The sequence below is a fragment of the Pecten maximus genome, chromosome 10, assembly GCF_902652985.1.
Source record: "Pecten maximus chromosome 10, xPecMax1.1, whole genome shotgun sequence".
In the NCBI taxonomy this organism is placed as follows: Eukaryota; Metazoa; Mollusca; class Bivalvia; order Pectinida; family Pectinidae; genus Pecten; species Pecten maximus.
In genome coordinates this window covers 35,402,435-35,417,393 of record NC_047024.1, presented here as the reverse complement: position 1 = coordinate 35,417,393, position 14,959 = coordinate 35,402,435, and the positions used below count along the sequence as shown (strand labels likewise).

The following is a 14,959-nucleotide window of genomic DNA, read 5'->3' as shown; positions in this document are numbered from 1 at the left end:
CTATAAATAGATATCAGAACATAAGACATTTACTATAAATAGATATCAGAACATAAGTCATTTACTATAAATAGATATCAGAACATAAGTCATTTACTATAAATAGATATTAGAGCATAAGCCATTTACTATAAATAGACATCAGAACATAAGTCATTTACTATAAATAGACATCAGAACATAAGTCATTTACTATCAATAGATATTAGAGCATAAGTCATTTACTATAAATAGATATCAGAACAGAAGTCATTTACTATAAATAGATATCAGAACATACGTCATTTACTATAAATAGATATCAGAACATAAGTCATTTACTATAAATAGACATCAGAACATAAGTCCTTTGATATCAGAACATGTCATTTACTGTAAATAGATATCAGAACATAAGTCATTTACTATAAATAGATATCAGAACATAAGTCATTTACTATAAATAGATATCAGAACATAAGTCATTTACTATAAATAGATATCAGAACATAAGTCATTTACTATAAATAGATATCAGAACATAAGTCATTTACTATAAATAGATATCAGACCATAAGTCATTTACTATAAATAGACATCAGAACATAAAACTGACATAAGTCCATTGGTAATGACTCGACTTCAAGGGCTTTCTTTTTAGCTCAGTCCTCAAAGCACTATACTAGTAAATCGTAATACCCTGTTGGTCTTATCGTGAAGGAACTTGAGTAAATTATCTGATTTAGAGTCCTCAACAGGGCCACGGTGGTCAGTAGAGCAACTTACCAACAGATGTATGTTATTTCTCAACAAAAGTAAGGGGTGTAAGTATTAGATAAAATTGTTGATGTTTAATTTTATGCTTTAACAAATTCAAATTCACGTGTTTAATTAAATACCTTGTTGATACAAAATTAGTACCAAGCCATATCTTTAAAAAAAACTACCTGCTGTCAATCAAAATTCATGGTACAGTACGAATATAGTACCATGTCATTGTCAATCATGACGTGTTTTCATGACACTAAATTTCAAAGAACCACGGAGTCAAAACGTAGGAGGTAAAAATCATAACAGCGACTGAAGGGTCACAAACATAACGTCAGAAACATAAGAGACACAAAAACATAAAAATGAACAAGGAATTGACGAGACAAAACAAACCACAGCAACAAGTAAGGAGACAAAAACACATAAATAATTGAGGAGACAAAAACACCAATAATTGAGGAGACAAAAACACACCAATAATTGAGGAGACAAAAACACACTAATAATTGAGGAGACGAAACCACACTAACAACTGAGGAGACAAAAACACACCAATAATTGAGGAGATAAAACACACCAATAATTTAGGAGACGAAACCACACTAACAACTCCGGAGACAAAAACACACCAATAATTGAGGAGACAAAAACACACTAATAATTTAGGAGACGAAACCACAATAACAACTGAGGAGACAAAAACACACCAATAATTGAGGAGACAAAAACACACCAATAATTGAGGAGACAAAAACACACCAATAATCAAGAAGACAAAAACACACCAATAATTGAGGAGACGAAACCACACTAACAACTGAGGAGACAAAACCAAACTAACAACTGAGGAGACAAAAACACACCAATAATTAAGGAGACAAAACACATCAATAATTGAGGAGACAAAACACACCAATAATTAAGGAGACAAAAACACACCAATAATTAAGGAGACAAAAACACATCAATAATTGAGGAGACGAAACCACACTAACAATTCAGGAGACAAAAACACACCAATAATTGAGGAGACAAAAACACGCCAATAATTGAGGAGATCAAACACACCAATAATTAAGGAGACAAAAACACATCAATAATTAAGGAGACAAAAACACACCAATAATTCAGGAGACGAAACCACACTTACAACTGAGGAGACAAAAACACACTAACAACTGAGGAGACAAAAACACACCAATAATTGAGGAGACAAAAACACACCAATAATTTAGGAGACGAAACCACACTAACAACTGAGGAGACAAAAACACACTAATAACTGAGGAGACAAAACCACACCAATAACTGAGGAGACAAAAACACACCAATAATTGAGGAGACAAAAACACACCAATAATTGAGGAGACAAAAACACACCAATAATTGAGGAGACAAAAACACACCAATAATTAAGGAGACAAAAACACACCAATAATTGAGGAGACGAAACCACACTAACAATTGAGCAGACAAAAACACACCAATAATTAAGGAGACAAAAACACACCAATAATTGAGGAGACGAAACCATACTAACAAATGAGGAGACAAAACCACACTAACAACTGAGGAGACAAAAAAACACCAATAATTGAGGAGACAAAAACACATCAATAATTGAGGAGACAAAAACACACCAATAATTGAGGAGACGAAACCACACTAACAACTGAGGAGACGAAACCACACCAACAACTGAGGAGACAAAAACACACCAATAATTAAGGAGACAAAAACACATCAATAATTGAGGAGACGAAACCACACTAACAATTGAGCAGACAAAAACACACCAATAATTAAGGAGACAAAAACACACCAATAATTGAGGAGACGAAACCATACTAACAAATGAGGAGACAAAACCACACTAACAACTGAGGAGACAAAAACACACCAATAATTGAGGAGACAAAAACACATCAATAATTGAGGAGACAAAAACACCAATAATTGATGAGACGAAACCACACTAACAACTGAGGAGACGAAACCACACCAACAACTGAGGAGACAAAAACACACCAATAATTAAGGAGACAAAAACACACCAATAATTGAGGAGACAAAAACACACCAATAATTAAGGAGACGAAACCACACTAACAACTGAGGAGACAAAAACACACCAATAATTAAGAAGACAAAAACACACCAATAATTGAGCAGACAAAAACACACCAATAATTTAGGAGACAAAAACACACCAATAATTGAGGAGACAAAAACACACCAATAATTAAGGAGACGAAACCACACTAACAACTGAGGAGACAAAAACACACCAATAATTAAGAAGACAAAAACACACCAATAATTGAGCAGACAAAAACACACCAATAATTAAGGAGACAAAAACACACCAATAATTGAGGAGACGAAACCACACTAACAACTGAGGAGACGAAACCACACCAACAACTGAGGAGACAAAAACACACCAATAATTAAGGAGACAAAAACACATCAATAATTGAGGAGACGAAACCACACTAACAATTGAGCAGACAAAAACACACCAATAATTAAGGAGACAAAAACACACCAATAATTGAGGAGACGAAACCATACTAACAAATGAGGAGACAAAACCACACTAACAACTGAGGAGACAAAAACACACCAATAATTGAGGAGACAAAAACACATCAATAATTGAGGAGACAAAAACACCAATAATTGATGAGACGAAACCACACTAACAACTGAGGAGACGAAACCACACCAACAACTGAGGAGACAAAAACACACCAATAATTAAGGAGACAAAAACACACCAATAATTGAGGAGACAAAAACACATCAATAATTGAGGAGACAAAAACACATCAATAATTGAGGAGACAAAAACACCAATAATTGATGAGACGAAACCACACTAACAACTGAGGAGACGAAACCACACCAATAATTGAGGAGACAAAAACACACCAATAATTAAGGAGACGAAACCACACTAACAACTGAGGAGACAAAAACACACCAATAATTAAGAAGACAAAAACACACCAATAATTGAGCAGACAAAAACACACCAATAATTTAGGAGACGAAACCACACTAACAACTGAGGAGACAAAAACACCAATAATTGAGTAGACAAAAACACACTAATAATTGAGGAGACGAACCCACACCAATAATTGAGGAGACAAAAACACACCGAAAACTGAGTTGACAAAAACGCACCAATAATTTAGGAGACGAAACCACACTAACAACTGAGGAGACAAAAACACACTAACAACTGAAGAGACAAAAACACACTAATAATTGAGGAGACAAAACCACACCAATGATTGAGGAGACAAAAACACACCGATAACTGAGTTGACAAAAACGCACCAATAATTTAGGAGACGAAACCACACTAACAACTGAGGAGACAAAAACACACTAACAACTGAGGAGACAAAAACACACTAATAATTGAGGAGACAAAAACACACCAATAATTGAGGAGACAAAAACACCAATAATTGATGAGACGAAATCACACTAACAACTGAGGAGACAAAATCACACCAATAATTAAGGAGACAAAAACACACCAATAATTAAGGAGACAAAACCACACTAACAACTGAGGAGACAAAAACACACCAACAACTGAGGAGACAAAAACACGCCAATAATTAAGGTGACAAAAACACACCAATAATTAAGGAGACAAAAACACACCAATAATTGAGGAGACAAAAACACACCAATAATTTAGGAGACGAAACCACACTAACAACTGAGGAGACAAAAACACCAATAATTGAGGAGACAAAACACACCAATAATTGAGGAGACAAAAACACACTAATAATTGAGGAGACGAAACCACACTAACAACTGAGGAGACAAAACCACACCAATAATTGAGAAGACAAAACCACACCAATAATTGAGGAGACAAAACCACACCAATAATTGAGGAGACAAAAATACACCAATAATTGAAGGAGACGAAACCACACCAATAATTGAGGAGACAAAAATACACCAGCTTTACCATTTACACGAATTACGAAATGAACTCCTGCATGTCAGGTAACGTAGAACGTGTACTTTTAACAATGTAATAGTACTTTCTCACGATCGAGTATGTCATGTGGTGTCTTGTAAAATGACGGACTCTAGCTCAGTCCATAGAGCACTGGGCTTATAAATTGTAGTCCCGTGTTGGTAATTTAGCAATGGAACTTCAAATTATCTCATTTACATTTGCGTCTTCGACGGGGCCAGTACATTATGTATCTTGTGTAGAGTAACTTCATTAACTTTTCTGGCACAGGCATAGTTGTTATTCGTATCAACGAGGTCTGTACAGAGGCTGACTATATTAAGCATGTCAAGGTGATGGCTGTCGTTTTACGTTTCTGTATGAGGGAGTGTCCCGTTAGCTCAGTGGATAGAGGAGTAGTCAGGTATCCTTTTACGTTTAAACCATGGCGAGGAAACATTGCTGAGAAATGACTTGACAAGTTGGAACTGTATTGAAGGTGTATGTTGTATGTCCAGAAATCAGTGTCGTAGTGCGAGGTAGGTTATTTCACACTTGTCAACAAGAACAAAGGCCGTACGTATTGGATTAAAATGTTAATACCTTATCCGCAGTGAGATGAACATTTCACTTTATATGATAATGTGTTATTTGCAGAATGCATATGGATTAACATAGTTTTATCTAAAATGCGGTAAACGTAACAAGTATAGCTTACACCTAGCAGTACACGACACATTTACTATAAATAGACATCAGAACATAAGTCATTTACTATAAATAGACATCAGAACATAAGTCATTTACTATAAATAGATATCAGAACATAAGTCATTTACTATAAATAGACATCAGAACATAAGTCATTTACTATAAATAGACATCAGAACATAAGTCATTTACTATAAATAGATATCAGAACATAAGTCATTTACTCTAAATAGACATCAGAACATAAGTCCTTTGATATCAGAACATAAGTCATTTACTATAAATAGATGTCAAAACATAAGTCATTTACTATAATAGATATCAGAACATAAGTCATTTACTATAAATAGATATCAGAACATAAGTCATTTGATATCAGAACATAAGTCATTTACTATAAATAGATATCAGAACATAAGTCATTTACTATAAATAGATATCAGAACATAAGTCATTTACTATAAATAGACATCAGAACATAAGTCATTGACTATAAATAGACATCAGAACATAAGTCATTTACTATAAATAGATATCAGAACATAAGTCATTTACTATACTTGTAAATAGATATCAGAACATAAGTCATTTTCTATAAATAGATATCAGAACATAAGTCATTTACTATAAATAGATATCAGAACATAAGTCATTTGATATCAGAACATTAGTCATTTACTATAAATAGATATCAGAACATAAGTCATTTACTATAAATAGATATCAGAACATAAGTCATTTACTATAAATAGACATCAGAACATAAGTCATTGACTATAAATAGACATCAGAACATAAGTCATTTACTATAAATAGATATCAGAACATAAGTCATTTACTATAAATAGATATCAGAACATAAGTCATTTACCAGAACATAAGTCATTTACTATAAATAGATATCAGAACATAAGTCATTTACTATAAATAGATATCAGAACATAAGTCAATTACTATAAATAGACATCAGAACATAAGTCATTGACTATAAATAGACATCAGAACATAAGTCATTTACTATAAATAGATATCAGAACATAAGTCATTTACTATAAATAGATATCAGAACATAAGTCATTTATCTAAAATGCGGTAAACGTAACAAGTATAGCTTACACCTAGCAGTACACGGCACGATACGAATAGTGTCGAAAGTGTGGGCGCGGATAAACAGCACATCAAAATGAGGGCAAAGGGAGACAACCACGGTACATTCAGACAGAACAAAATCTACTGTTTTGGTAAGGGGTAGACGAGCCACAGTAAAGTTGCACAAAAATATCTGCTTTCTTAGAAAATATCATACAGCACAGTCATCTAGAAACTGCGTCTTGCATACATAAGGAGGCCAAATCATGAATCAATAATACGAAATGGGATTTTTTTGTTTTTGTTTGTTTGTTTGTTGTTTTTTTTTCTTTGTGTATAATTGACAATATATACCATGCATGAAAGGGGAGACAACACACGTTATAGTCACCAAGATCGTATATCTACCGTATCGGTACAGTAACAGATAAGAGTAACACAAACTTGTCGATAAAGACATCAACGTGGAAGAAAAACAAACAAGTTTGAAAAACAAAACAGAACAAGAGTATAGCCCTTTACACTCACCCGAGTCCTTAAATAGTTCAGTCAATTTGACTCTATTGGACCCCAACAGCCCCTGGGGGTCAGTGAAGGCCAACGTGTGCATGATAATTCATCCCAAGTTAAAATTCATTCAAATAGAAATTGAGAAATTGAGAAATTGAGGCCCCTTGAGACTTCGTCTCGGATGACCTAAACATCTCCAGCAACTGAAGAATCGCTCACCAAACCGTAGCAAAAGATACCAGGAACTCAAACAATACTTAAACACGCCAGCAACTCGAATATCGAAAACTCATATAAACCATCTACTTCGCCGATTACATTTCCAACGATCATTGCGATTAACAAAATTGAATATCAAATATACGGCGTTGATGAACGACGAGTTTTAATTACTAATGAACCTTATGGTATTGTACTTCAGCTTTTGCTATTGACAAGAATCTACCTCCTATACTGGTCGCACGCAGTGATCCCCGGTGTGTCATGTACCGTAGAACATGGATTACGATGGCGTGTGTTATATGGTGTGTTTTGGTAATAAATTGACTTCAGGAACATTTTATTTAGCTTAGCCCATAGACCACCGGGCTTGTTAATCGTAGTCCCGGGTTGGTCTTTTAACGATGGAATTTATTTCATATACATTGGCGTCCTCGACGGGGGCAATGGTCGTATTAGAGTATCTTTTTTATCATTTTGCTCCAAAGAGGTTTTTGCAGAAAGAAAATGCTAAGCATATTAAAATGGTGATTTTATTTCTTACTTATATTTGTTTTGGAGAATTTTATGTTTGCTCAATTTGTAATGGATAAGTAACATCGCTTAAATATTGAAGGTATGTTGTATGTCCAGAAATCAGGTGTGTCGCGCTGTGAAGTATATTATTTGATACTTGTGAGAATTTTTTTTTTTTTTAAGTGTAAGCATCTGATTAAAATGCTATTTATTGCCAAATAAATGCACTCTGTTATTGGGTGATCGTTTTCAATGGAATACCATGCTAATACCAAACTGACAACATTTTGTATAGCATAAACCTAGCCGACGTCACTTCAGAGAACTCGGTTCAGTACAGATAGTGATGAATTGGTCAATAAAATGTATATATCTGCCTTGAGGGCAAGGGGAGATAACCCACGATACAGTCAAACAGGACGTAAATCTACTGTGAGGGCAAGGGGAGACAACCCTCGGTACAGTCAAACAGGACGTAAATCTACTGTGAGGGCAAGGGGAGACAACTCTCAGTACAGTCACACATGACGTTAATCTACTGTGAGGGCAAGGGGAGACAATCCACGGTACAGTCACAAAGGACGCAAATCTACCCAGTGGTAAGTAGAGACAACCCACGGTATAGTTAGACAGGACTTAAACCCACGGTATAATTAGTCAGGGCGTAGATTTACCGTGAGGACAAGGGGAGACAATCCACGGTACAGTCACGCCGACGGTTTATATATATTCTGTTTGGGTAAGGGAAGACAAACCACTGTACATGCACATAGAACGTGAATCTACTGTGTGGGTAAGAGGAAACAACCCCCGATAGTCACACCGATCGGGTATATGTACCGTCTACAAGAGGTATCAAATAGTGTTATTTTACACTTAACTACGAAACAACCAGGTGTTGTAATCACCGGATTATCGTGTCGTGATATTCGCTGTTAGTTGATTTTTTCACTTTATATGGTAATCTGTCATTTTCGGAAATCATTTTGAGTTTACCTTGTTGCCTGCTTTATCGTGTAATATATTCCCGCTCAGTATTTAGGTAATCAGGTTTACCCTCCTAATACCCATCTTCGCTAGCCAAGGCTTCTGATTACGTTACACTACACGAACCCTTGGCGGATATAGGCGTCAGTTCTGGCCCTCTAGCGGAGATTCAAAATTACCACTCTTTACGCATGAAATTTTCGACCAATCAAAACGAGCGTTACCGATTTACTTCATCTGTGATGTTAACAAACACACATGGAGGCTTGTGTCATTTCTATGAGATATGTGATCAATGACTTAAATAGATTTATCAAACACTGCGAATGTTCCCCTAAAGATTGTATGTCTCTGTATATAGGTAAAATGCCATGACATAGTCGACATTGTAGCTCTGTACTGGGTGCCGCAATTTTTGTTTACTGCGAAACCAAGCCCGAGTGTAAAACGCGATTTGATTGGATGCCCTGGGATTCCAGGGCGCGACGGTTTGAACACGTCTATATCCGCCAAGGGTTCGTGTAGTGTAACGTAATCAGAAGCCTTGGCTAGCGAAGATGCCTAATACCTAACTAACATTAATTCCGTAAGAAATGTGATTACACACAAGTATGGGCAAAGGGAGACAACACAAGGAGCAACCGCACAGAACGTGTATGACGGGGTAAAGTTGTCTTGTTCACATGTTATGAGGTTATATAGTAAATTTGATGTACTATACGTCATCTAATTATATGTAATGCACTATAGGTAAATTAGCATTGATAATGTAGTACTTTACATGCCGTTTGTTTCATAGCTTACCTTGACTGTGTCGTTAGAGACGAAGTAATACCAGTACATTGAGGTCCCCGACAGGTGAAGCTGTAACACAGATAGTAAAGGCATGTATAACAGGCTTATTGTGGTTTGGTAGTGTTTAACGTCCTATCAACTGCTGTGGTCATGTAAGGAAGGCTTCCCCTGTGTGTATCCCTTAACTTTCTGAATGATGTAATCAAGACAGTGTGTCTTTTAAGACGAAAACAGCTATGCTAGTTATGATTACAGCGATGCTAGTTATGATTACAGCGATGCTAGTTATGATTACAGCGATGCTAGTTATGATTACAGCGATTCTAGTTATGATTACAGCGATGCTAGTTATGATTACAGCGATGCTAGTTATGATTACAGCGATGCTAGTTATGATTACAGCGATTCTAGTTATGATTACAGCGATGCTAGTTATGATTACAGCGATTCTAGTTATGATTACAGCGATGCTAGTTATGATTACAGCGATGCTAGTTATGATTAAAAAGTAGCGTGGGAGCCGGGACAATTGAAGGTTGAATAGGACAGGTCAGATTGACATTTATTCGATCAAGTATTCATTGAAATAATATAAAAGATGTATTATAATATATGTAATAGGTTTGTATGTAACAATATCAAATGATCGACATTACTGCTCCCTGAATTAATTAGTCAATTTGGCTAGCAATACGAAAAACAAACAAAGATCAACTCTGCTAATAATGATATCACAAATTCAGTAAAAATGTTCTGCTACAAACCTCGACAACCCTTTTGGTTGAATCATTCCAGTCCGTTGCTATATATGCCGTAAAGAAAGCATGCGTCCAAAAATCGATCATGGTTTTCTTCAGGGCGTCCTGGAAGTTCCATGTAGCTGTGTCGAGAGTTCCTGTTACGTACCAACCTCCAATCTCGGGAAGGATTTTGGTAAGTACGGGTGTGCCCTTGGCCGTGTCTTTGGCATACGTATCCGTGCATGATTCGAACAGGTGCTTGATCTTTCGTTCTGAAGACCATTCTTCGGTGCGAAGGAGTGGAGCAGTCAAAAGATTTTCAATCTTTTCCTCATTATCAGTATAAAGATTGTTGAACATCGTTCTAGAGGAAAGGCTGGGGTTTAGCGGAAATTGCATTGGATAGCCACCGCATGCGTACTGGAAAAAGTTCGTACAAGGATCCACAGTTTTGTTCATATTCTGAGTGACGTATGCAGCACTTTTAAGACATGGGCCTGACACACAAACGGATTCGTAAATACTCGCAGAACTCTTTGGTTCTTCGCTCTTTCCGCCTAACAAAGCGGCAAGTACAATTAAAGCTATCACGGCAGCAAACAGACAGGCGCCAAGTGCAAGTTCTCTTAACTTGATATCCAGGTTTTTCCCAAATTTGATATCTGGAAGTATCGAAGCTTTATCTGTCGCCGGACTGTCAAAGTTGGAATATTTTTCCTCGCTCATGTTTGCCCCTACAATGCCACCAGATACAGCAGCCGAAAACCGAACACTCCCCAGGTTTTGCTTGTATCGCCTAATTAAGGTTCACGCTTGTTGTCGTCTGGTATCTATTAATTAGAAGGTAAAAATACAAAATCATTTAAAAGTGAGTAATGTATAATGTCCTGCTATGTTGCCTTCAATGTCCGTCTGCTTAGAATGTTGTCCAGATTTAAGAGACGTCAGGGGGCGTATCCGGCGAATTGTCAGCCAAACTTCCCCGGGTCCTCCTCCTTTGGGTGTTGAACAAACTTTAAGGAGCCTATGTACCTGGCGTAAGTTTATAAGTATTGCTTACCTACTAAATAGGTGTCCCATCTAGTGGTCGCTTTTATGATTTCACAACCCACGAGACTGGTAGCGCGCCGGCAATTTAAAGAATAGGTGTGTTGTTGCATAATTAGGAGACTCGCCAAGGGAGAGGTACGTCCTGACTCTGGTAGTTACAATTGTCCGTTTATCGGGGATGTGCTGCTTCTCGTTTTCCTGATTTAATACGAAATAACTATCATATTCCAAAGGACCGCTAAGTGCATACTGCATAACACATGTTTCATAAGTTAATCAATGTACACTACACGTAGGGCACGAGGAAACGTCTAGCTTTTAATGGTAGACTAGTTATGTCCCATGGAGTCCTCAATTACAGAAAGAATAAGTACATATTGCAAGAAATCGTCCATGATGTATACTAATTATGTCCCATGTTATAGATAGGGGAGGTATGCTCCATGGAGTGGTCAATATATACTATGGAAAGGGAAGGTATGCTCCATTGAGTGGTCTATATATACTATAGAAAGGGAAGTTATGCTCCATGGAGTGGTCCATATATACTATAGAAAGGGAAGTTATGCTCCATGGAGTGGTCTATATATACTATAGAAAGGGAAGTTATACTCCATGGAGTGGTCTATATATACTATAGAAAGGGAAGTTATGCTCCATGGAGTGGTCCATATATACTATAGAAAGGGAAGTTATGCTCCATGGAGTGGTCCATATATACTATAGAAAGGGAAGGTATGCTCCATGGAGTGGTCTATATATACTATAGAAAGGGAAGTTATGCTCCATGGAGTGGTCTATATATACTATAGAAAGGGAAGGTATGCTCCATGGAGTGGTCCATATATACTATAGAAAGGGAAGTTATGCTCCATGGAGTGGTCTATATATATTATAGAAAGGGAAGGTATGCTCCATGGAGTGGTCCATATATACTATAGAAAGGGAAGTTATGCTCCATATATACTATATAAAGGTAAGTTATGCTCCATGGAGTGGTTAATATATAATACTAACAGAAAAGTTATGATCGAATGAATGACCAATATGTATTTCAGATAAAGTAGTTATGCTCCATGAAATGGTGAATAGAGTAAATCACTCTAATATTTACTGCAAAAAATATATTTAAAACAAAACAAGCAAATAATAAATAACACCCATGCGTGCTCAGAGAAGCGCATTAGACAAATACCACATATAGTCGTGTGATATGTATTGATAGTAAAAGTGAAAACTTACTTGTTACGCTGGTACAAACTGAGCAGTCCTCGTCCACCTTCACGACCCTCGTATAGGATGTAAGGGCTAACAAATTTTGTGTATGCGTCGAGCACCCATGATCTGTTCCGCAAACATCTCTCTCAACATTGTATGCTAATTAATAGTCAATGACCCCTGCCGCAAAATGTTTACATTTCTTACTGAGTAAAGTCTAAATGGTATCAAATTTTTATATATTTACATTTCCAAAATTAAAACTGTCAAGCATGGAGTGTTTGAAAAACAAAAACCTAGTTATGTATACTTTTATATGAGCGTTTAATGAAAGGAAATGTTCTTCGTTGGTATCATCTATAAGGGCGGGGTAGTAAAATAAAATATAATGTATGGAAATGTAGTGTATTTTATAACAAAATCAAGATGGCTGATTAGAACCTATTTGTTTTTTTTAACTTAAAACGGCGCTTTCAGGTTTATTTAAAGGCGCTCTGCGGACACGAGAAAACCCGCTATTTCTATCTTTACAATATCTAAAGCAAAACGCATTTTTGTTGCGACAAAGAGCTATTTAATTACATATTAGGTGTTAGGTTTTATTAACTTTTCTGTAATGATGACCTATGGAAAGTTATAAGTAAAGAAATGTCCTTAAGTTAATTAGAGGCGTTGATGAAACTGGGACATGTACTCTCAACTGTCACACGACTCTCTCCTCCCCACAGCCATCAACCATGGAAATAGTCACAACTTTTTATTGTCTCAAACGAATCTCAATCCCCTATAGCTTACAATCTTCTTTTTCATTGCACCAAATCTGTAATCGGAAGCTAGTAATGAAAAATACACTGTCCGCACCGGGGATTGAACTGACGCCCAACCTCTAGGTTGAAATGGAAATTTCTACCAGGTGAAGCTGATAAGGTGCCACAATACGGTAATAATTGTAATATGGATGCTGTATGTAACCGAGATAAAGAGAATAGGCCAGGGTTCGTGATGAAAACTTTTAATTCAGACGAGGGGCGAATATTTTAAATACTTTTCACGATGGGAAACACGACACATATCGGGCCATGATTTAAGCATAAAAGTGTTTTCCTCAGAAAAAGAACAATATTATATCCACGTGGGCTAGTAAATGCAAATATGGGATAAGAAATAATAACAAGAACAATATGTAACAATACGTGTAATGTTACGTATTTTGCTTGTAATTGTATCCCTAAATAGTCCATTACAGACAATAAAGCTGAACCAAGATGGCGAAATGTATGATTCAAGATATTTAATTTTTGCAAACGTCGTGTGATAAAATTTCGTTGAAATTTCATGTAGAACTCGACACGAATATAACGAATGGAAGACTATATACAACTCTACACGTACCATCATTCTCACTTTACAATATAAACAAACAATTCCTATCCAAACATCGGCACTGTTGTTTACATAGATAAGTCTTGTTTCTGACAAAAGTTATATAAATACTGACTATGAGTGACCCCTGGCTTCCGTTCCCGTTCTTATAAAAGTACAAAAGAGAGGACTGGAGAGGGGTACCTGTTATTTATCACAGATAATCAATCCAGGAGGTGACATATCTAGGCTCTGACCTTCCAAAATATGACCTTTACTTAATGTCGACCCGTGTGTACATAATGTAAACATGAGTGTTTGACATCCAATACAACACGGTAAATTGATCTTAACGTCCCTCATCAAACACTAATTGTCGTCCGTTTATATTCATAATAGCCAACATGTTTACGACTAAATCACCAAAGTTAACTGATCAACAGGTAAAGGACGGCTTACGGAACAGGTGTCACGCATGGAATCTGTACTACAATATTACAGTCCTTTGGTTGCTCGGTACTTACCCATTTTTATATGTAACAGAGCGCATGATTAATTAAATTTAAACCACTGCCTCCGCTAGGGATCGAACCCGGGACCTCTGGCTTACTAGTGTTACGCTCAACCGATCGAAAGAGAAGATTCTAGCGGGGCCGTATTATTGCATACATGAAATGTTTGATGTTATTTCGTTTTTACTAGTCATGGTGCAATAATAATTATCAACATCATCTAAGTCATGCTTATACATACGTCCACCAGTTTGACTACGTTGTAATGGTAGTCCGTCCGTCCGTCCGTCCGTCCGCCGCGTTAACATTTTTGCCCGGATACCTACACATTTCAGTAGGCTTTTCGTTATACCCATGTCATTCGTTGATTCTTATCCATTATTTGAAAAAAAATTAAATAAACAAAAAAAAAACAATAACAAAATAATCAACTTAAGTACGGTCCTTTTTTTGGGGATGGGGGAGGAGGTGTTGTTTTCGATTTATGAGTATATATAGTTTTTTTC

General features: G+C 36.4%; 1 protein-coding gene across 2 annotated transcripts in view; it reads right to left on the bottom strand.

The window, feature by feature from the left end:
* LOC117335990 (endothelin-converting enzyme 1-like) overlaps positions 1-12,660 on the bottom strand; it is a 35,388-nt gene extending 22,728 nt beyond the window's left edge. The window contains exons 1-3 of one of the 2 annotated variants that reach the window (XM_033896296.1): positions 12,604-12,660; positions 10,336-11,141; positions 9,581-9,640 (exon numbers count right to left, since the gene is read on the bottom strand). In XM_033896296.1, coding sequence (XP_033752187.1) covers positions 9,581-9,640; positions 10,336-11,037 — 762 coding nt within the window. In that variant the 5' untranslated portion in view covers positions 11,038-11,141; positions 12,604-12,660. Of the gene's footprint in view, positions 1-9,580; positions 9,641-10,335; positions 11,142-11,371; positions 11,522-12,603 lie in introns of those variants that run through there. The other variant, XM_033896297.1, reaches the window with a different exon arrangement.
* Between the last annotated feature and the right edge of the window lie 2,299 nt (positions 12,661-14,959).